Below are 25322 nucleotides of genomic sequence, written 5' to 3'. Positions count from 1 at the left end.
TACATTAAATGTTTGTTTGGTTTGTCCTCAAACAATAAAACTAGAAGAGGGTACTTTTTTTTAGTAGCCCAGAAAATCTTTATTTTGAGCTACTCCTATTTCGCAGAGTTACTTATAGTAGTCCAGAAGTTTAGAATAGAATAAAATATATTTAACTACTTTTTGCACATTCTGCATTGATTTTTATCGTCTACTTTAATATTACACAGTTAGTAAGTGTACTTACAATAATTTTTTGTTTGGTTTTGTCAAAAATATTAATCAAAGATACAAAATCAGCTTTATTAAGTCATCTCGAAGTCATTACGAAGCCACAAAAGACCACTGTTTATCCAAAGACTATACCACAAAGCCAAGCTGCTGTTTCCACTCAGCATCCATCAAGAGTTCTTTCAGAATCTAGCAACTTTAATCAGCAGCGTTTAAACTTCAATCCAACCTTGAGCAGACCAAGAATTGGACAAAGTCAGTACTCAAATCACCCTCTACTAGCATCGAGATGCAAACAATCGAACAGACAGCAGTACCAAAAGCAAATGAGAACAACCAGGATGTCATACTAAATGTCAATAAAAATTAATAGGGTAATATGGCTAACTGTATTAAAATATGGAAAGGGATTACTTCAGATAAGAAATTTTTAAGTTTGGTCTAAGGTTTTAATATTTTATTTAAAACAACGCCCTCTGAAGAGAGAGCACCAAAAGTTCTCATAGACCCAAACTGGTCGTATGACAAAAAAAAAAAAAAAAAATTACTTGAAAAGTAATTAAAAATTACTATTTCTCCTTCTTCACATACAAAAGGACAATTTATTTTTCGTAGTTTTTTGTGCCTAAAAAGACGGAAATCAGAGAATTTTGTTTTGAATTTAAAATAATTAAATTGCTTTATAGAAGCCACATATTTTAAGCTGGAAGACTATAATAGGTCAGTCCTCAAGCTCATTTTCAAGGGTTATGGCAAAAATAGATTTAAAAGTTGTCTATTTTGCTATTCCTGTTCATTAAAATTCTAAAAAATATTTAAAATTTAAGTACAGAACTTTTTTATATTAATTAAACTGTTTACCATTTGGTTTGAATAATATCTCGGCTTTTATATTTACAAAAACTTTAAAACCAGCCCTAAATAATCTAATAACAGGAGGCTTTACTTTTGTCAATTTTTTAGAGGACCATTTACCAATTTCAAAATCATATTTAAAATGTAAAGAAAATATTGTTTAAACATTTTCTATGTTTTTTCTGCTTGGGATTTACTATAAATAAAAAAAAGGAAAAGTATACTTTCACCCCCACAAAATATAACTTTTCTTGGTTTTACGTTTGATTCGAACCTGATATATTTTGCACCTGCTGACAAAAAAAAAAAAAAAAAAATCTATTAGTATTCAGAACATCAAAAATAAAAGTACATGTAAAATAAGATCATTTGCAGCCTTAATCGGTCAGTTTGTAACAGTTCGTCCATTTATGGAAGTTAAATATGGAAAATTATACTAAAAAAAAAAAAAAAACAATATATAAATAAATACAAAAGAAAAGTAGCCCCTTTCTTAAACTAATAGTTATAACACTAAAATGACCATACCTAAATACTTAGAAATGTTTACAATTGGTGGTTAAATAACATACCAATTAGTGAGCAAAATACAAAATAATCCAATTATGTACTTGAAATATTTTGCGATGCATATATCTTTTAGCATGGCGGGTATGCTGCATTGATAACAAAACTCATGGTTTTTTGGAGTCATGAACAACAACTACATATAAATGTACTTCAGTTACTAGCAGCATATAGTGGCTTGAAATCCTTTTTCAACGAATATAGGAATTGTAACATTTTGCTAGGAATAAATAACGCAACAGCTGTGTCTTGCATTAACAAGATGGGTAGTGTACAGTACTCAACATTTGCAGATAAGTTTAATAATTCTGTGAAAATAGGAATTTAAAAATTATTTTTGCATCTGTAACAGTAAAAAAAAATGCTTTTGCCTGACTCGGAATCAAGATCTTTAAAAATAGAAACAGAGTAGGTATTCTTTAAGTGATAATTGTGTTACTATAATTTTTGAGCAGCTTCTTATTCCAGAAATCGATATGTTTGCCACATATCCTAAAAAAAAAAAAAAAATGTGCAAGGTATGTAATTTTGAACCCTGACCCCGGATCAGAGAAAGCCAATGCCTTAACTCTAGATTGGCATGGATTTAAATTTTATGTTTTTCAGCCTTGGTACCTACACAACCTTTGACCACCATACCTTAAACAACCAAAAAGATAATTATGGACCTGATAAAAATTTAATCTAGAATTTTTTTTGGGGTTTTATATCCAGGACATCCTTTGGGTTTCCATATTCTTGTCAGGCAAGCTTTTTAAGAAAAGGCATTCCTGAGGATTCCATCCCATCTATTACAACAAATCACTAAATCTGTATGATACAGTTTTCAAGAGATGGTGACGGTTTAGTATAAAATAATAACCATTTTGCTTATGAATTATCAAATTTTAATTTTATTAAATTTATCGTAGAACCGGATTATAATTATAGCTCGTATTAACATTCACAGTGCTGCATTGGCGTTGATAGAAGATATCCTAGAATATTATAAAAACATTTTTAAATTTTTTTACAAATGTATATATAACCTCAAACCTTAATTGCCCAAATATTAATTAACTTGGGACCCTCTACCAGTATTACTTTATTTAGAAACATTATTTCGTCTCACAAGCCTTTCCCTGAAAGATCTTACTTACAAACTTGTAATGTTGATTGCACTCACTTCAGTTCAGAGGTTGCAAACCCTGTACCTAATAAAAATTCAGAATATTTTCATGGATCAAGATAAAATTGACATTTTGATATAACATAGGATAAAGACTTCCCCAAAAAATAATAATAATATTAATAAATAAACAAATATCAACCTATTTAAAACAAAAAATACAGTTTAGAGTGTTTAGAGATTTCTAAAACATTCGTCCTCAATCGGAAGACAATTTGTTTATAACTAAAAACAAAAACAAAAAGAGACGTATAAAGCAACATCTACCCAGGCGTTGAGTAGATAGATATAACATTTTTTTAAATTAAAAATATAGACACTAATATTTTTAAAGTGTATAGTGTCAGACATGCATCTACCTCAGCGGGAGTTAGAACTGGATTATAGAAGATATTAGAGAGACGGCGAGATGGACAGAAAATTCTCAAGTATTCAATATTTTTTATAATAAACCTCTAGCAAAAGATTACGGACTCTTTGCAAAACCGTATTGTCTGGTGAGTCCATGTAATTGTATGTAATTGTAATTATATTACATGTGTAGGTTACTAATATTAGTAAGAACATTAATTTTCTTATTATGTTTATTTGTACCTGGTTGAAAGTACACATCTCATATAATTAAAATATAAACATGAATCTTAATTAATAATTGCTCTAATATATTAGTTAGGTATACATATGTATATATTTTTTGTAAAGTTTATAAAAAAAAAATTGCTAAGTACTATTCATTTTTGGATTGCAATGTACTTTTGTTTATTTATCGCACAATATTGTTTAATCTTTCAACAGCCTACCATAAGTACAAATGTTCGAAATGTTATGTGAAGGACAATTAATTGATTGGTTGACTTACCTGTTAAGGAGGGACAATCATAATTGTCCTATCTTACATTTCGAACATTTGTACGCTCCCCCCCATTGATTCTTTTGAACCCACCCATGTCTTGTGCGATAAAAATAAAAATAAAATAAAAAAAAAACAGTGATGCGCGGACGTCACTTGTTAAGAAGCTTAATAATCTTCTTTTTCTTCTTCTGCTTCTTTAAACTGTGATCAGCGGCCCGAAAAGACCACTACCATAAGTACAAATGTTCGAAATGTAAGATAGGACAATTATGATTGTCCCTCTTTAACAGGTAAGTCAACCAATCAATTAATTTTATAGTGGAAATTGTTCGCTGAAAAACCCTCTACAAAATTGCTAAAATGTTGTTTTATTTTAAAATGAACTGAAAAAAAGTTATAACATCAAAAGGAATCCTGTTAAATTTTTTTTACATACAGTTGGAAAAATGAAAGAATACCCATGAGCGAACATATAAAACACGCTGTATTTTCCTGTCACCGTGTCACAAAGAAAATTGTCCAGTGCAAGTACATGTAACAATAATTATTACATGTACTTGCGCTGGTCAATTTTTTGTGTGACACGGTGACAGGAAAGGACAGCGTGTTTTATATGTTCGTTCATGGGTATTCTTTCATTTTTCCTACTGTATTTTTGTTTATATCTTTTTTGTTGGTCACTTGACGATAAAAAGTAATAGAAATAAAATTGTAGAAAATTTAATTTTCTACATTTTGTGTTTAATTAGATTTTCCGTAGGGTTGGTAGTTTACGAGATATAGCGCGAAATCCCTTTGCACACTATTTCCAAGATGGCGGCCGGAGGACAAGGGTGGCGACCCCAAAAACTTGAACTTAAGCTTCTAATGATCCCCCTACACATTAAAGAAATAAAATTGACTCATCTAACAAGTGCAAGGTACGGCTTAAAAAATGTAACATTGTAATGGAGTAGTTTCAAGAAAAAATACTTACTGTTTAATTCTGAGATATTGGTTAAATAGGTACACCATCTCTTGGAAAATATCCTTCTGACAGCGGACACAATTAATTTGATTAAACTTATCGATGTGATAATTCTTCTTGTTTATTAATGTAATAAGTTCTTCGTTTAAGTTATGCAAATTAAATATCAAATGATATATAAAGTAACACAATAATGACATAATTACAGAACAAAACAATACACTGTGTGGTTGAATAAAAGCAAATGTGACAAAAAGGATTTGTGTGCAGAAAGGCAATGATTTTATTATAGCCATCGCAATATTATCTTTGACATTGTGAAGGAACCAGATACTCATACAGTAAAATATTGTAAAAGTGATTGCGTATAACTTGAAATATCGCTTAAGTTTGTCACTGCGTTGGTACGTTTGATTGTTGACGTTCTGACTTGCTGGTCTTGCATATACATAGCTGAGGTTACCTAAATCCTTTGCGAGTTCTTTGAATACGTCGAAATTTCTCATGAATGATCCATAGAATGCTGCAAGCTAAAAATTAAAACGGATTAATAGAATCAACATAAAATACATATCCGTCATCACCAAACACTCCCTTTTCAAGTGGTAATTGACGATAACGTAACTGGTTCTGAAATTTTAGGGAACTTGCCTAAAATTTTAAATTAAAAACAATGCTGTAAATCACAACAGAACATAATTTTTTAACCTTTGTCGAGCGGCATAATTTTACAACGTTAACAGACGGCAATTGTACGGGCTTGTCCATATGTGGGCGGTTTGTCAACGTCGACTACGCAGTTTACCTGTTTTATTTGATCTCACCCTAAAGGCTGATTTATGTTAGAACGAGGCGTGCACGATAGGTACGTGCCATAGAACAATAGAAAGCGCACCTTCCAGCTCCGTTGTCGCCCGCCACGTTGTCGCTCCGTCCCGTTGTAGCATAAACAAGCCAATGCTGTGCATATGAGACGATCTTCAACGTGCCCCGTAAGACAGCCGTGTCGTCCACGTCCCCGTCCTAACATAAATCCGGCATTGAAGTTACCAATGAAAACAGGGGAAAACAGGTAAACCGCGCAGACGACGTTGGCAAACCGCCCTCATATGAACAAGCCTCACCTGTTATATATTTTCTTAAAAATTCCTTAATATAAAGGGAAATATTTTTTAGTTTTAGGATCATAAATAATCTTCTTCTTCTTCTACGGCACTACAGCCCAAATTGAGCCTTGGCCTCCTTTATTTTTTGCCTCCACCCTTGCTTGTCTGTGGCTGCTCTTCTCCATACACGGACTCCTAACAGGGCTTGTGCGTTGCTGTTTACTGTGTCTTCCCAGCGCTTTCTTTGCTTTCCAACCGGTCTCTTTCCCTGCATTGCAATCTTTGTATTCTAATGAAGTCTGACAGGGGCGCTTCCTTATAAAGTTGATAAAGTTCGTTGTTGTATCGACTTCTGAAGATTCCGTTTTCCCTCACAGGTTCTAGTAATCTCCTCAGTAATTTCCTTTCGAATGTGTCGAGTTTGTTTTTGGATGTTTCTTACGGGACCTGCTATAGCATGTTATTAGTCGAATTAAAGTTTTATAGATTCTCATCTTTGTATTTCGGTGGACACTTTTAGACCGAAATATATGGGAGAGGGCAAAATAAGCTCTGTTTGCCTGTGTTATTCTCTTCCGTATTTCTCCAACTTCTGATCCGTCGGCATATATTTCTACTCCCAGGTATGTAAACTTTGCAACTGTTTCAATATCATCTTCATGTACTTATAATGTTTTGTGTGACTATATTTCTTCTTGTCTGAGTCATTATTTTTGTTTTTCTGTGTTAATCTCCAGACCTAGCATTTTTGTTTAGTGTTTTTTAACTCTGCGTATGTTTCCTGTGCTCCTGTTGATGTTCTACTCATAATTATCATCGGCATAAGCGGCCAGTTGAACCGTTTGGTTGGTCAGTTGAAACGATCAACTTTAGAGAAAAAATATAACAGACCTTTTTTATCCAGAATGGTCCAAAAAACCTAAAAAAAATTTTTCCGGGCCAAAAATATTGATTTTTGAAATTTGTTTAAAATAAATTTTTAAAAAAAATTTGGACCACTTTTCGCATGGCGACTTCTTGAACCTTATTCTGGGGTGTCTGACGAATGTGATTATGCAAAAAAATTTCATGGGAATATTTTTCCCAACGAACCCGCCGTTTTCGCCTTGTCTAAGTACTTTTTTTGTAAAATTATGTTTAATAGTATAATAAACAAGTCTTAATTACCTTTCAAATCAATTTTTCCGACGTTCACATATAAAAAAAATGTTGTCTTTACAGCAGCGTTGTTTACGTAAGAATCTAAGCACCGCCTTACGAGGGTTATTATTTTCTTAAAAATTCCTTAATATAGAGGGAAATATTTGTTAGTACTTATAGTATATTATAGTTAGTATACTTTACATTATGCCCGCGCGGGCATAATGTAAAGTATACCATTATGTGGTTCGTAACTAAGTAATAAATACACAATATTAAACCGGTATGACATAAATTAAATTATAAACCCCATAATACTTCATAATACTTAGCCTAATGCAAAAATTTACTAACAAAGAAGACCATTGAAGCTAAAGCCAGGTATTCCAAGAGCTCAATTGGAGTAGGTCTTTTTAAATATGCGAAAGTAGCCATAAGATACAGAGTAACATTGTGATACCAGAATATAACACGACATATATATTCCTGAAAAGGTTTACGGAATAGGATTGTTCCCCAATTTAGCATCCAAAAATATGGATCACCTGAAAAAATATGATATATATTTTAAATTATATTTGATCTTATTTTATTTAGATACTCAGTAATTCAGTCAATTTGTACTCTAGAAGCCCCCTAGTGGGAAAGTTTTGGGGTAGTTCTGATTTTTTCATTTCATATGTATTTTGGGGTGCTGAATCCGAATATGAGGTTTGCGGACAAAATTTCGTGACGCAACATTGAAAAAATCACGAAAAAAATGAAAAATTTCTGCTTAAATCTCGAAAACTATTAGATAACTTTTAGTAAAAGGTCTCTTCACAAAAACTAAAGTACTTAAAATTTTCTACAAATATCACTATTTAGTTTTTTATTTCAGACGAACATTTCGATCAAAAGTGCCAGTTGAAAATTGTAAATTTTTAACGGTCTCTGCAAAACCTACTTTTTATATTCCAAAACATTATTTTTTATTAGAATGCTGTCCTTTGATAAATTTTTCCTAGTTATCTTGAGATATTCTTGAGTAAGGAGCATATTTTTTACACACTTCCTATACAACTAATAAAATTTGATATCTGATGGGATATTGTAAAGATCTTCTTCATTAAACTTCTACAAATATTTCAAAATCAAAAGTAGCCAAATCAATCCAGTCCTTCTCGAGTTTTAAAATAAAAAAAAAGAGACAGGCAAAAATGAAGGAAATCAGATAAAATTGGAGGGTGTCAAAAAAAATTGAGGAAATCAGAAAAAATGGAGCAGTGCACTGCAGTGACTCTAGAAGGCAATATATTGTATTTCGCGTCGGGCAAAATCACTGGTAAAAAATTAATTATTAAAGAAATCACTAAATATTTTTCCAAACCTATACAGTGCGTCCGTAAAGTAACGCATAAATTCATTTTTTCGTAAACCGGCGACTTGGAGGAAAAATCCGGAAACAGGTCGATTTTTATTTTTAAATTACGATTTTTTGGCATATATATCATACTAGTGACGTCATCAATCTGGGCGTGGTGACGTAATCGATGATTTTTTAAATAAGAATAGGGGTAATGTGATAGCTCAATTAAAAGGGTATTCAATTCTCTATTCACTAATATAAACATTAGCATAATTATTTATACAGGGTGTCCAAAAACAATGTTTTTAATTTAAATTAATTAACTCAAAAAGATGAATGTATGCAATTTATTTAATTCTAAATACATTTTACTGCTCTCAGAACATAGAAAAAAATTTTGAATTTAAGTGAAAAACAATATTTATTTGTCAAATAAACATTTTTTTTCCTGTTTTCTGTCAACAGTAAAACGTATTTGGAATTAAAGAAATTACGTACATTCTTCTGTTTTTCTCGATTAATTTAATTACAAATTTTTTTTTGAACACCATGCATAAAAAATTATGTTAGGGTTTATATTATTGAATAGAGAATTAAATACCCTTTCAAATGAGCTATCATATGACCCCTATTCCCATTTAAAAAATCATCAATTACGTCATCACGCCCAGATTGATGACGTCACTAGTACGATGTATATGCCAGAAAATCGAAATTTAAAAATCAAAATCGAACTGTTTCGGGATTTTTTTTCTTAAAGTCGTCGGTTTACGAAACAATGAATTTATGCGTTACTTTATGGACGCACTGTATAAATAAACTTAGGGTAGAGTATACTAAACCTTGTTTCATCTGGTATATTTACCGTCATAAGATTGTACTTCTCCAAACAAAAATTTTCTCAACCACCCTAAACTAATTTTAAGACGCATTTCGAATAAGAATGTTCTTTTATACTATAAAGCACTAACGGTTGATACGTTTATATAATATGTACCTACGTTCTTGCTGCTTATATTCTTAACAGTATATCTAATATTCTAAATAATGCCAATAAAAAATAATTTGGTGCCTATTAATTATTTCATTAGAGGTAATAACAAAAAACTTTTAGTTTATAACAAGTAATGTTTTAATATTAGGCGAAGCAACGAAGCACTAAAAACCCCAAAACCTAGGAATTTTGTGCAGTAAGATAATGCAACTTTTTGGATTCGATTCGAGAGAGTGTCAGGCAATTTTGTGAACTAAATTGATCTCCGGCAAAAAAAATTGTGCAAGAGAAAATGCATTTTCAAAGTACATTTCGAAGAGACGGAAAATGAAAAATTTAGAACTCAGGAAATATTGACGGAAACTAGTTCAATTTTTATATTTTTGGGTTTTGGAGGTCATTGAACACAAATTTCATGACGGTTATGGTCTCCGAGGTACCTGGGAGACAATTCTCGAGAATGATCGTTCCCTGAGCCTACACGCTCACGAACGAATGAAATTGAACGCAATGTTCCCGCAATGTTAATTCTCGAGGATGTTTTTAACTACTCGCTCCGATTAACATATTCGCTCATTTTAACAGATCTATAGGTTCGGCATCGTGGTAAATATTATTGAAAAGTTTGTGTTCCATGTGATAAAACTGTTTCGGTGTTTATTTAAAACCTGATTTGTCACATTCATTCACCAAGATTTAAATATATTACATTATGAAAATGGAAAATGATTTCAGTTTAATAATTAGTAAAAGTCAGTAAATTTTCAATTTATTTCTTTAATTGTGAAAATAATTCATAATAATATAGCAGCACTAATTAAATCTTATTCTACTAATTCACGGTAAATTCTCAGGCCTTGTGGTATATTATAAATACATTCTGACCTGATAGGTAAAATGACCTTGATCTTAAAAAAGATATCGTGGCACATTTTGGTAGTTGTATTGAGTATTGATTCCAAATAAGTTCATCATGTGTAGTGCCTGGATAACGTGTATTTTCATTCATTAACATCTAAAAGTAACTTATTTACTGTACAAATCAATTTTTGAAAGAATGTAAAATTACCAGGAATCTAACCTAAATCTATCATAAAAATGTCTTTTGCGGCCGTCTTCCACTAAAATTTCAGCTTCCCTCACAACACTCATCATATTCTCTAATATCAAATCTTTCACATTAATTTTCCCAAAATCTTATTTACAACAAAAACAGAGTTGAGGTTAAGAAGAACGCCGTTACTATTATCGAACGTATGATGAAGACCACTCGTTGTCGAACGATCACTTTGAGCGATGATTTCGAACGAATCGTTCAAGATTCATTCCTCCAGAATTGCATTTTTTAGAAACGTTCGCTCATTACGTCACGAACGTATACGTTCAGCGAACGATCGTTCTCGAGAATTGACTCCCTGGTGCCCAGGGTGGAGCTCGTCTCCTGGGCCGATCGAATAATTCGCGGGACGATCGAACAATTCGCAAAATGAAGATTGGACCGAAAAACTGAAAAACACGTTTTCAATATTTGCCAAAAATCTATCGAATGACACTAAAGACGACCCTCACTCCACACCCTGGAGGTGGGGTGGGGGTAATTTTAAAATCTTAAATGGAAACCACATTTGTTATTACAGATTTGGATTCATCATCATTTGGCTCTACAACTCTATGTGAGTCTTGGCCGCGTTTACTATTTCCCTCCATTGTTGTCGGTCCTGAGCAGCTATTTCCCATTGCTGTACTCCCATTTTGCGTAGATCGCTGGCTACTGCGTCCTTCCATCTCTTTCTTGGGCGACCAACTGACCTTTTTCCATCGGGCCTTTCCCAGAATGTGGCGTTTAGAAGTCTTTCGTCACTTGATCTTAGTACGTGACCCGCCCATCGTATTCTGTTTGATTTAATGTAGCGTACTATGTTATCATCTCCGTATATTGTCTGGAGTTCATCATTGTGTCTTCTTCTCCATTCTCCTGTTGTCTCTTCTCTGCAAGGCCCATAGATAGTCCGCAGTATCTTTCTTTCAAGTACCAGTAATTTTGTTGTTTCCCGCTGATTCAGAGTCCAGGTTTCGCTTCCGTACGTTATTGTGGGACGAATTATTGTCTTATATACTCTTATTTTTGCTGGTCTTGAGAGTATTTTTGATTTAAGTAGGGTCCTTAACGAGTAATATGCCCTGTTTCCTGCAATAATCCTGGCTGCCACGTCCTTTTCATAGTTATTTTCAGATGTTATGATCGCTCCCAAGTACTTAAATTCTTTGACGACTTCAAAATTGTATTCATTAATTGTTACGTTTTGTCTAACCCTTGGTCTTGGGTTCTTCGTAACCACCATGTATTTGGTCTTGTCCTCGTTGACCTTAAGACCAACTTCCTTGGCTCCGTTCTCGAATAGGGTGAAAACTTCTTTTGCATCTCTGGTGGATTGTGCAATTGTGTCCACGTCATCCGCAAAGGCTAATAGTATTTTTGATCCTTGGGCGGCAAATCCGTTTGTCAGTTGTGGCTGAGCTTTCCTTACTGCATGTTCCAGTGCGAAGTTAAACAGCAGGGGGGCGAGAGGATCTCCTTGTCTAAGTCCTGTGTCAATGAGGAATTCCTCCGACGTGTTGCTGCCAACTCTGATTCGTGCGGAAGCGTTCTCCGTGCTCACCGTTGCTAATCGTACCAGTTTTCCAGGTACTCCCATTTCTACCATAGTCTCCCACAATGCTTCTCTGCTAACAGAATCGTAAGCTTGTTTGAAGTCCACGAAGATTTGGTGTACATCGCGGTTGAATTCCCAGTTTTTTTCCAACACCTGGCGTAGGACGAAGATCTGGTCTATAGTCGACCTTCCCGGTCTGAATCCGCTTTGGTAGTCGCCTATTATTTCCTCTGCGTATGGAGTTAATCTTCTAAACAGTATTATGGATATAATCTTGTATGTTGTATTAATTAACGATATTCCTCTATAGTTCCGACATATTTGTTTGTCTCCCTTCTTGTGAATAGGTATTATATGGCTTTCATGCCAGTTTTTCGGTATTTCTTCTCTTTCCCAGACTTCTTTTATAAGATGATATATCTCAAGATGTAGTTTGTCTCCCCCTTTTTTTAGTAGTTCCGCCTGTATGCCGTCTGGGCCTGGGGCTTTATGGTTTTTTAGGGACGAAATTGCGGACTTTACTTCAGCTAGTGTGGGCCCTGGTATTTCAGGTTCGGCTAACTGGTACTGTCTTTGTTGCCCTGTCGTTGTGGGGTTTTCTGTATTTAAGAGTTGCTCAAAATACTTTCTCCATTGGCGGCTTATCTCTTCGTCGTCAGTGAGCAATTGTCCTGCATCGTCCTTTATACATCTTGGGCTGTTGATCGTGTTGCCCGTCATTGTTTTTATGTCCCTATAAAACTGTCTAGACTGACCGGTTCTATGTTCCTCCTCGAGTTGCTGTATTCGTGCTTCTAGGTACTGTTTCTTTTTTCTTCTCAAAAGTCTTCTCGTTTGAGTCCTTACTCTGTTGTAGTCTTCCCTGTTCTCTTCTGTAGGTCGCGTTAGTAGCTCCAGCCTCTTGATTGCTTTCTGCTGCAAGCTTTGTTCGCACTCCTGGTCAAACCACTGGTTTTTCTTCTTGTTATTCTTTTGTTTCCCTATCGTTTCCGCTGCGGCGCTTTCTATGGCGTTTGTTATATTAGATTTGGATTGCTTACGTAAAAATTAGCAACTTTTATTTGAGACATTTTTTCGAATTGTGTATAGATCGCGCTATAATCGGAAAAAACGATTTATCGTGATACCATAGGTAAATTATAGAAACGGTCTAATATCTCGAGAAATACACTTCGAAATGAAAGACCAAAAATACGTGTTTAATATTTTTCAAGAACCTATCGAATAACATCAAACAGGACCCTCCACTCCAGCCCTGGAGCTGGGGTGGGGTAACTTTAAAATCTTAAATAGGAATCCCCATGTTTTATTGCAGATTTGGATTCCTCGTGACAAAATAAGTAACATTTATTTGCAACATTTTTAAGAATTGTTGATAGATGGCGCTAATAAATAGTGTTTTTCCGATTAGAGCGCCATCTGTCCATAATTCGAATTTTTTTTTATTTAACACAAGCTGTGTTTAGACTAGTAAAATCTGGTCATCAGTTGACCAATTATCAGTTCTTTTTTAACTTAAATTACTAAATAATATATAATCTAAGATCTTAACCCTATGGTGTCCTCTTATTTAACAAGTATGCATTTTAAAACTAAAACTAACACACAATACAACACTATGCTCTGCTTTTACATTAACACTTTATACTAAATCAAATGATTTTCTTCGTTTGAGTCTTCTTTATAACCCAGTATTATCGAGGAGTTGAATGTCCTCGATGTTTACATGACTGTGGAGCCGTTGTTCGTGAGTACCTGCCATCTTCTCGATAATTTTGTCTACATCTTCCATCTCAAGATCCTTGTGGAGGTCGACATTTCGGATGTGCCAAGGAGCATCAACGATGTTCCTTAATACTTTATTCTGGAATCTCTGGATGATCTGGATATTACTTGAATTGGCACAGCCCCAGAGTTGGCAACCATACATCCATACTGGTCTAAGTATTTGTTTGTATAGAAGTATTTTGTTATATGTGGACAATGCAGAGTTTCTTCCCATCGGCCAATACATTTTTTTGTAACGTATGCCTAATTCTTCCCTTTCCTTTTTAATAAATATGGTCTTTCCAGCGAAACCTTGCATCAAGTGTGATACCTAAATATTTTGCAAAAGATTCACATGGTATTTGGGCATAATTTATTCTAATTGGAATGTTTTCGATTTTTTATTTGTAAAATTGACATATATAGATTTAGATTAATTAAATTTGATTTTCCATTTTTTAGTCCAGTTATGTATTTTATTTATTGCCAACTGTAATTTTTCTGCTGCTTCTTCGCTGGTATCACCTAGTGCTAAGATAGCGGTATCATCTGCAAATGTGGCTATAGTATCATTTTCCATTTCAGGTATATCGTATGTGTGTAATAGATAGAGGACAGGACCTAATACGCTTCCTTGAGGGACTCCTCTTCTGATTTGTTTTAGATCAGTGTACACGTCTTCTTGCTTAATTCTGAAATATCTGTCAGATATATATGATTGCAAAATTTCTGAATATATGTTAAGGCATAAGAATTTTGAGTTTGTAGACTAAACCTTTATGCCATACTTTTTCGAATGCCTTAGCTACGTCTAAAAATATTGTAGAACATACTTTCTTTTCTTCTAATGATTTCTCAATTATGTTAGTAATTCTGTGTACCTTATCATTATAACCTCAGCTATTTTCCATAAATTTGGAACATATCTCAATCTAACTGCAGCATTGATGATGTTGGTCAATTTGACTATGGCTTTACGAGGCAGGTTTTTTAGTAATTCTCCAGTAATTAGATCATATCCTGGTGCCTTCTTAGGATTTATATTGTCTTTTATTTCATCAGCTACTTCCTTCGGGGTTGTTGGTCTGATTCTCTTCTCTGTCTGATTAGGCTCTATCGATATTTGATCATTATTTTGGTCATCATGCGGTTTTAATGTATTTTCTAAATATGTGGCAAATCTCTTTGCCTTTTGCTCATTACTTCTAGCCCAGCTACCGTCTTCTAGTTTAATGGGTGGAGAATGGGTTACTGGTCTTTTTAGCCTTTTTGTTGCTTTCCATAGAGAGTACTCCGTGCTGCTATCATCCGTCAACTCCCTCAGGTAATAACTGATTGACTCATTTTTTATATTTTGGATCTCTCTTTTAGGTTTTTGACAAGCATTGTTTAAATTTGTTTTATCTTGGGGTGCTCTGGTTTGTCGCCACTTCCTTCTAAGTTTTCTTTTCTCTTTAATTAACTTTTTAACTTCTTTCGGATAGCTGTTTCCTTTGACGTTTGATCTTATAGTTGGAGTACTTTCCCATGCTGATTTTTGTATATTTTGTACAAGCAACTCAACTTCCTGATCTAGTTGTTCAGGTTTTTTTTTAATGGTATTGCTAATTCAATTCTATCTTCAAGGATTGATCCAAAACTGTTAATTTATTTGTTAGTATTGGGTTACAATCCTTTCTCATAATTGTGTCACTCACAGTGAGTATTACGGGTGAATGATCTGAATTCATATCCCAACCTTCATTTATCTACATAATTGGATGAAATATTTTTAATAACAAAGAAATAATTAAGTCCGGTATTTTGTTTGTATCTGTTGGCCAATAAGTTGAAAACATGTCTCGAATAAAAGTATTTACGGGTATCCTCTTATTTTTACGAAAGGAATCCAAATCTGCAATAAAAAATGGGAGCTCCTATTTAATAGTTTAAAATTACCCCCCCCCCCCTCATCTCCAGGGGTAGAGTGGAGGGTCGTGTTTTGTGTTATTCGATGGGTTCTTGAAAAATATTAAACACGTATTTTTGGTTTTTTATTTGGTAGATAGTGTATTTCTCGAGATATTAGACCGTTTCTATAATTTACCTATATTATCACGAAAAAATAATTTTTTCCGATTATAGCGCCATCTATAGAAATATCTAAAAAATGTCTCGAATAAAAATTGCTTACTTTTGCGTAAGCAATCCAAATCTCGAATAACGAATGGGTTTTCTATTTAAAATTTTAAAGTTACCCCCACCCCACCTCTAGGGTGATTAATGTCATTCGATAGATTTTTGAAAAATATTGAACACTTATTTTCAGTTTTTCGATCCAATCTTCATTTCGCGAAATATTCGATCGTCCCGCGAATTATTCGGTCGTCCCAGGCCACGACGAGAAGGGGTAAAACTCACCCCAAGACAAAAGCACACATCGCCACATAATCACTTTTTTCTTTGACATGTTAGCTATGCGTGTCTCTTTCATGTCAATCCATGCGGTTTTTTAAAATGTAAAACATAAACCGTTAGCTGATGGACTATAATGAGTTACTAAATTCTAAATTTAAAGTTAAAATATTTCAAAATTTAAGAAATTAAATTTAAAATAGATTGACAGAATAGTTTATAAGTTATTCAATTTGTTTATCCCGAAAAGCGATTTACTTAACCCGGGATCGGTCGCGCTGTAGTAGATCGAAGGGTGTAGTAACTTTTGTTAGACAAAATCTAACGAACGCAACTGAAAACGTATGTCAAAATTGTCAAAACGTATTTCGACCTCGTTGTCTAGATCGTTTGTCATCCACTAACCAAGATACTGGAATCTTTGTACAGGTTCTATGTGTTTGTTATACATAGACACGAATAATAATGTCCACATTTGGTGCACGTGTAACGTGTAACAGCCATTACTTTTGTTTTACTTGTGTTTTTAATCATCCCCAAGCTATCTCTCCCTCTCTCTCTGGTTATCACATAAGCTGTTTACGTATTCTCCGTTGATTTTTATTACTTCTTCAATATTTTCGAAGGCATCTTAATAATAATAATATCGTATGGCATTTTTGCCATGGAGATCCTTTCGGATTATTCCGGCGCCAATTGCATCTTTAACCATGTTTCAAGTAACTAGTGTCGATGTACACTAGCCCAGGGGGACCGACGGCTTACCGTACTCCGAGTCTCGGTGAAGAGCTCGTATCATTTTTAGAAATGAAAATGGATTGTCTGTGCCGGGGCTTGAACCCGGGTGCTCTGGCTTATGAGGCAAGTATCATGCCGCTGCGCCACGGCTGTTCACTCGACGGCATTTTAAAAGATATTTTGGAAAGAAAGAAAGTACACAGCCCTGACGAACTCCTCTTTTTATTGCCATTTCTGCTGTTAGACGATTGTCTATTTTGATTGACGTCATTTGATCCCAATATAGGCTTTTAATAAGTGCCATATTGCTATGGTCTATACCATGTTACGTTAGGGTTTCTATGAGTTCTGTGTGTTTTACTTAATCCAACGCTTTTTCGTAGACGATAAAGCAGTCTTTTTGCTGATCTCGGCATTTTTGTTGTAATATCTGGAGGCAAAATAATGCCTCCCTCGTACCAAGCCCCATACGAAATCCAAATTGATTGTCGGTCAGGTTTCTCTCACATTTTCTCTATATACGTTGATGTACAATTTTAAGTAAAATTTTCACAAAATAGCTCATTGGGCTAATTAATCTAAACTATGAGCAAATAAAGCATTTGCTGTATTTGTTTTGGGAATGGGTATAAATGTCGAAACCAGTCTTCTGCGACGATTCCAGTGGTATATATTTTGTTAAATAATAGTATTAAGATCTGAAGATTTTCTTCATTGATAAGTTTTATCATCTCTACCTATATGTCATCTGGACCTGAGGTCTTTCGTGGCTCTACCTAAAATGAATAAGGAATGTTTTATAGGCAAAAAATATTTTTTTCACTGTTTTAGATTGTTTAAAAAAAAAACAAAGCAAAATCACCTGTACCTCTTTACGAATTTTTAATCGACTACCCCTCATATTGGTATATCATTTAGAACCTCCACATATCTGTATAAGATTTTTACATGAAATCAATGATTTTTCACAGATGGACTGGTCTAATATTATCGTTTTCCCATAATCAAAATAACTTTTACAATACGTTTATAGAACAATATATAAAAGTTAGAATGGGCAATGAAATTGTTGTGGAAATTGTTTTTATTTTTTAATAAAGAAGGAACAGTAATACAAGTTTGGACATTAATTAAAGAGTTTGTTTGTGTTTTCAAGAGCTACATTATATTATTATATAATGTATTATCACTTTTTCGGAAGAGTGCCTTTCTCAAATTCTTAAGTGATGTATTTTTATTATGCGTCCACACATAGCCTTTAAGCGGAATAAATTGAGAAGAGGAGAGCTGTTTATCTCAAGATAGTCATTCAGAAAATTCAATATATTTAACATTCAGTTCCGTACATCATAGCCAGTCTTATGGCTGTTTTATAGAATTTTCCCTTCAGCTTCATTGGAGTTTTTCTCTCACACAACACACCACTCGCTTCTTTCTACTTCATCCATCCAGCCCTAGTTCTACTGCATGCATCTCCATCTATTTCTCCATTACTCTGTAATACCGATCCTAAGTACTTAAAACTATTGCTTTTCACAATCATTTCACTATCCAAAGATACCATTTTATTTGTAGTAACTCCATCTTTCAATGAACATTCCAAATACTCTGTTTTTGTCCTAGTAAGTTTTAAATATTTTTCCTACAGAGATTGTCTCCACCGTTCCAGTTTTTGTTCTAAGTTTCTTTCACTATTTCCTATTAACACTATATCATCAGCATACATTAGGCACCATGGAATGCTACCCTCTAGTTTCGCTGTTATCTGGTCCAAAACTAATAAGAATAAATAAGGACTAAGCACCGAGCCTTAGTGCAATCCTACTTTCACCTGAAATTTATCAGTCTCTCCCACACCTGTCCTAACACCAGTCGTTACTCCCTCATACATATCTCTCACAATCTTCACATTTTAGCCAGGGACTCCTTTCTTATTGAGTGCCCACCACAGAATCTCTCAAGGAACTCTATCATATGCTTTCTCAAGATCAACGAATACCATATGAGCGTTTGTCTTTTCATTCCTGTAATTTTCCATCAGTTGCCTTACAATGAAAATTGCATCTATTGTTGATCTGCTCTGCATAAAGCCAAATTTATTATTGGATATTTCGGTTTCTTCACGTATCCGTCTATCAATTGCTCTCTCTCCCATATTTTCATGGTGTGGCTAAGTAGTTTTATAGCCCTGTAGTTTGTACATTGTTATATGTCTCCCTTGTTTTTGTAGACAGGTAGTAATATACTGATTCTCCATTCGTCTGGCATTTGTCCAACTTCCATAATTCTATTAAATAGACCTGCTAGCAAACTTATTCCTGTCTCTCACAAAGCTCTTCATACTTCCCCAGGAATATCATCTGGTCCGACTGCTTTTCCTTTCTTTTTTTTAAGCGCTTGGGCTATTTCCTCGTTTGTTATTCTGGTAACCATTGCTGTTACTGTCTCCGTTAACTTCACAGGCTGTCTGTCAAATTCTTCATTTAATAAACTGTCAAAATACTTTCTCCATCTCTTTCTGACATCCTTTTCGTGAATTAGTATTTTATTATTTCATCTTGGATACATCTAATCTGATTAAAATCTCTTGATGTCTTTGCTCTCTGTTTGGCTATTTTATATATCTTTCCCTGGCTTCGCCTTCCCTGGTATCAAGTTGATAGTATAGGTTTAAATACGCTTCTGCTTTAGATTTTGCTATTGCTACTTTCGTTTCCTTTTTGGTGACCATATAGTTTTGAAGATCTATGTCCGATCTGGTTTCTTGCCACTTTTTATATAATTTTCCCTTCTCTTTTTTTTCCTTGTACTTCATTTGACCACCACCAAGTCTCTTTATCCTCAAACTTCTTTCGTGGCGTTTTCCCAAGTATTTCAATAGCCGTCTCTCTAATAATATTCTCCATTTTTCTCCAAATTGTGTAAGGGCTTCCTTTCATGTTCCAACATATTTTTTCTACTATTCTTTCACTGAATAGACCTTCTTTCTCATCTTTTAGCATCCACCACTTGATTTTTTGTGGTCCTCTCTGATATTTTTGTTTAGTTTCGCTTTTTACTTTAATGTCCAGAACAGTGGAGACTATTGTTTAAAAAAGAATTTTTTAAATAGTCTTTTAGTCTTTTTTGAACAATGTTAAGACAGCTTGAAATAAATAAATGAATGCAGGTGCCTGTTGTTTCCGATAATCCGAGCCAATGAACGTCGCTCTGCCGCCATGTGCCATGAGTCATTTCTACTATCGTAGGTATAGCTCAAATTACACAAATACACAATTATCTCTCAAATATTATATACATTTTTATTGTTGAAATGTTTGTCTGGTGAAAATCTATCCGGGTTAGCCAGACTTCCCGGTTATCGGGGGCCGACTTATCGGAGTTCCACTGTATTTCGAATTCGTTACTAACATAATGACTCTGATTTAAAAGGTTAAGGTTATGGTGTAGAAGGAGCCTCTTTGTAGTCCGCTATAAGTTTGTAAAAGTTTCTACGAGTTTGACCGATGTATTTACTTAAGTGTTTGGGCAATCACCACATTTAAGTTTCTATACACCACTATTTGAGCCCTTTTTATTTTGGCTCTAGTTGTTCTTAATATACTTGCCTAAGATATTGTTCGTTCTGAAAGCTGGTTTATTCCTTTCTATTTTAGGTATTTGACTGGTTCTGTTGACATCTTGCCTGTGTACGCAATCGAGTAGAAGTTACGGAATTTTTCCGTGGTGGTGGATACACTAATTATTTCAAGACCATCTTATGGAGTTTCTGGTTTAAAATTATTTTGTTTATTCTTTGTTCGTTATGTTAATCCATGTTGTGTAGGTTTATGAAACACGGAGTACTCAGGTTTGTTTTCAAGTCTGATAATTTTTAAATCTAAAAAATGTATTGGTTGATTCTAGCGATGGGAAAAACCTACCGGTTTAAACCTAAAACCGGTTTTTTTACTTCGCAATAACCGGTTTTACCGGTTATTTTTTTGTCCCGGTTATAACCGGTTTTTTCTTTTTAAAGAAAAAACCGGTTATTAGGTTTTTACGGTGATTAGGATTAGGTTAGGTATTATTTGGGATCCCAATCATAATTATTATTCTCAAGTAACTATTCCAAACAAAACCATAATTCAAATTTTATTTTATTTTATAAATACAGAAGCGAACTGAAAGTGCAATCTCACATCAGCCAGCAGAATCAGTTATTAAGTTTTATTTAATATTTCCTTGAAAAGGTATTTGTAATCATAATATTTACATAAGAAGTGTCTGTTTGAATTAGACTCAAGCCAAACATCTATTTTTCACACTAAACTCTTAACTCTTGACATTGAAAGTCGGTGAATGATTTTATCTGATTACCAAAAATAATGCTCTGCCTATGCATATCGTATTACTGATTACGAATACGATTCTCCAAGAATTTCCCTACGTTTTCAAAACGATACACCCATACAGGAAGTATTAAATGAGTTAAAATGTACCTATTCTAGAAATATATACAAACGTGTTAAAAGTAATACATGATAATTTTTTTTTGATGGTAGCAAAAATAAAAGATATATTGCATTATCCAATTTATTTTTAAGTAAAATATTTATGTTGATATTATTTTTTTTTAAATCCCATTTCAAAGAGTCTGGGAAATTTTTTATAAGTTGAAATGGTTGGGGAATTTTTTGATTTTGGGAGGAGAGGAAAATTGTAATTGTAAATGTAACTTTGTAACCTATTGTATTAAAAAAACCGAAAACCGGTTTTTCCAAAAACCGGTTTTTTTTGGCCGGCTATAACCGCCAGGTTAAACCGTAAGCAAAAAAAACCGGTATAACCGAAAACCGGTTTATTGTCAAAAACCGCCATCCCTAGTTGATTCTGTTTTGTTTCGATTATAAAATTCATTATGGCTATGGAGTGAATTATTGTAAGATAGCAATTCGTCAAGTGTAAAATTTATTTTTATTACACAGAAATAATAAGAGAAATTTAGTAACGTTTATTTACTATAAAAGTCGGTACATAGTTGTTATTGGTGAATGCAATAATTTTAATAAATTATATTTTTTAAATTATATTTTGTAAATTATTCACATATTCGTACTAATTCAAACAAATTCAAAAGAATGTCATCAGTTGTTGGCACTTACTGTCTGGTAGTAGGTTAAAAATCCATGTAATATTTTTGCTATCTAAAATCATAAATTAAAGTTGAGAAACACTTTAAACTAAAATTTCAGAAACACTTTCGTTACGATTGTAAAATTTTCAATAACCAATTACTCGAAACTAAGTAGGTATATAAAGATCACTACCAACGTTAGAAAACTAAAAGCTTAGAGTTTTCCTCTTGATTTTCCAGTTCCGTACTAATAATATTTTTAAGCTCTACTACAATGGTTCCAGAAATTTTTGTTTTGACAATGTTGAATCAAAAACTAACAAAGGCGTGTACGCCAGTCAATGAGCAGGATATTACCTCCGAATTCTCTCCTAATGCATGGATTTTAATGAAATTTTGGGAATAGCCCCTACTTATCTCCTAATTCAAAGTCTACCCTATATACTATGACGCTTTTATCTTGGGGGCGGTTCCCACCCGTTCTCGGGGCTGGAAAATTATTTTTTGGTTAAAATAATGACGGAAGTGGCTAGAGGACCTAATTCTAAGCAAAAATTGTGCTGGAATTTTTTTTAAATCCAATTCAGTTATTTGTGGTTTTAAAATTTGTCATTTTCATTGAAACATAACACCTTTTCAAACGGTTTTTTGCGAATACCTATGCGTTTAACAAAAAAAATGTGTGTGTACTTTGTACGCACGTAAGAAGTTACACTTCTATTGTATGATTTCAACGAAATTAATATACTTTAAACAGTTTATTTAATTTTATTTAAATAATATAACTAATTTTAATACTTACTACTTATTATACTACTTATTAAAACAGTACCAAAAATTAAAAAAATTAAAAAATAAAACAAAAATTTTAACTAAATACGTATTTTCTAAAAAAATATATATAATAAATATACTTACAATCATAAAATGTATAAAAATTTTTTTATAGAATTGAAATATTAAAATACAACAAAACATAGAGTAAGAAAACAATATATTAGGTGAATATTGGTAGAAATTTTGATGGTAATTAAATTAGGTAAATCAAAGCAAATACTATTTTGGTAGGTTCATTTTAAATTTTCCAAATAGGTAGGTACCTATGTAATTTTTTATTAGGATACTGAAACATTTACAATTATTACGTACCTGTCGCATTAAAAAACTATTTAAAAAGTCACTACAATCATAAACTTTCTTTTTCTCTGCCATCACAACAATACAAACTAATATACACAACATTTGTTTATCCATAATCTCCATATTTAAAAATTATTGGCAGATGATTTTAACCCCCTATCAGATCCCGTATAACGTTTGAACGACTAATACCATACTATCAATGTGCGCATGCGCATAGGAAAATAAAAATTCACCCTCGTGCCTAAAGAAGTATAACCAAAAAAAAATATTTTAAACATTTTTGAAGCCTATAAGAAAACAAAGAGATTGGTTCCTTCATCAATAGGTATATATATTCTAGTTATAATACAAAAAAAAGTTTGGTAGGTGAAAAAAGTTTGTTTTTTTGATGCATGCTCAAATTAGTGTATTCAACATAAAATAACAGAGAAACGGTCGATTTTAGATGTATAATTCTACCAATACCTTTTGTAGTGCTTAAAAAGAACTTTACAATGAGCAATATTAAAGGTCGATTACATTCAAACTAAGTGAGATATGCTGCAAAAAATTAATGACTAATTTATTTTAAGAAAAAATGAGAAATACATTTAACACTTTATCTACCAGAATTTAAATGTATCGTTTTCTTTCTATAATACCTTTTATCATAGTGTTATTTCTAAATTCAAAATGTTGGACGGGCTTGGCACTCCATAGGAGCGTTAAAAATGCTACTTTAAAGCACTAGTGCTTTAAAATTTTTAAGGCACTGTAGTTGAAAGTGATTTGTCAAATTGTGAAACGTCAAAACATTTATATTTCATTTATTAACATTAATATTAATAGTAGAACTTGCGCAATTTGAAAAAGGTGGTTTAATAGTTATTTTTGATATAAGTGTTAAAAGTACACGATTAAGGCACGCATGTGAAAGTTTGCAGAATAAGCGAAAGCGCGTTCTGCAATTCAGATGAGTGCCTTAAAAATTTAATTTTTAACACGCATATAATACAATATTTTTTCTACAAACGTAATTACAGGACAATATCTACAAAAGCTTTTACTTGAACTTGACTGACATTCCAATTTTATATTTTTTTGACATTACATCAAAATTGTATATACGGTCAATACGAACTGCAGTGCCTTAAAATTTTTTTAAAGCAATAGTGCCTTAAAGTAGCATTTTTAACGCTCGTATGGAGTGCTAAAAATTGCATTTTTAACACAGTTGTAGAAAAAAGGTTTTTTTAAAATTTAATTTAAACTGTATTATTGCATTTTAACACGTTTGTAGAAAAAAACAAGTTTATATAACGGTATAATATTTTCGCTAAGAATTTTTAGACATTCCCCTCGAGTGTAGACAACCAGTTCTACCTTTTACGTGTCATAGGTTTGACGGTTTCAGCAATTAACAAAAATATTGTATTTTATAAATTTATAACGTTTGTAGAAAAAATATTGTATGATATACGTGTTAAAAAGTACATTTTTAAGGCACTCATGGGAATTGCAGAATTCGCTTCGCTCATTCTGCAAACTTTCACATGCGTGCATTAAAATTGTACTGTTAACACTTATATCATAAATAACTATTTTTCTTGATGTTACTTGAAAATGATAAGAGATTCCAAAAAAGGTGCTGTACAAAAATATAGGGTGTTTTAAATCAAAAGTTTGTTTTTATTTTTCATTACTGTATCTCTTATCATTTTCGCGTTACATGGAGAAAAAGGAAGATTTTTAAGAAAATTTAAAAATGCGCTCTATATTTTAATCTTTTTTTTTTCTTCAAAAAACATTCATTTTAAACCCGTCCAACTTTTTTTTACAAAGAGATAACACTATAGGAAAGGGTCTTGTAGAAGGAAAACGATGCATTTAAATTCTGGTGGATGAGGGGTTAAATATACTTCTCATTTTTTCTGAAAATACTTAAGTCACTAAATTTTTGCAGCTTATCTAGCTTAGTTTGAATGTCATCGACATTTAATATTGCTCATTTTAAAGGCCTTTTCAAGCACTAGAAAAGATATTGGTAGCATTATACACCTAAAATCGATCGTTTCTCTGTTATTTCAAATTGAATACACCGCTTTGAGCATGCACAAAAAAACAAACTGTTTCACCTACCATATCTCGTTTTGTATTACAACTAGAAGATTTATGAAGGAACAAAAATCTCTTTGTTTTTTATAAGCTACAAAAACATTTTATATAGTTTTTTTAAGTTAGATGTATGTATATTTTTTCAAGTGCTCGCAAAAAACCGTCCGAAAAGGTGTAATTTTCAATGAAAATGAACAATTTTCAAACA

The 25322-nt window shown here is 33.0% G+C and overlaps 1 protein-coding gene across 1 annotated transcript in view; it reads right to left on the bottom strand.

Annotated features, from left to right (window-relative positions):
* Nucleotides 1-25322, bottom strand: part of LOC126880467 (uncharacterized) — a 48815-nt gene that overhangs the window by 18473 nt on the left and 5020 nt on the right. Inside the window, exon 2 of the mRNA XM_050644326.1 lies at nt 4630-5150. Within this exon, the coding sequence (XP_050500283.1) occupies nt 4630-5126 (497 nt within the window). The 5' untranslated portion in view covers nt 5127-5150. The remainder of the gene's footprint in view (nt 1-4629; nt 5151-25322) is intronic.

The sequence above is a fragment of the Diabrotica virgifera genome, chromosome 2 (assembly GCF_917563875.1).
Source record: "Diabrotica virgifera virgifera chromosome 2, PGI_DIABVI_V3a".
In the NCBI taxonomy this organism is placed as follows: domain Eukaryota; kingdom Metazoa; phylum Arthropoda; class Insecta; order Coleoptera; family Chrysomelidae; genus Diabrotica; species Diabrotica virgifera.
The sequence above is the reverse complement of the archived record's forward strand: the minus strand, read 5'-3'. Positions and strand labels throughout refer to the sequence as shown.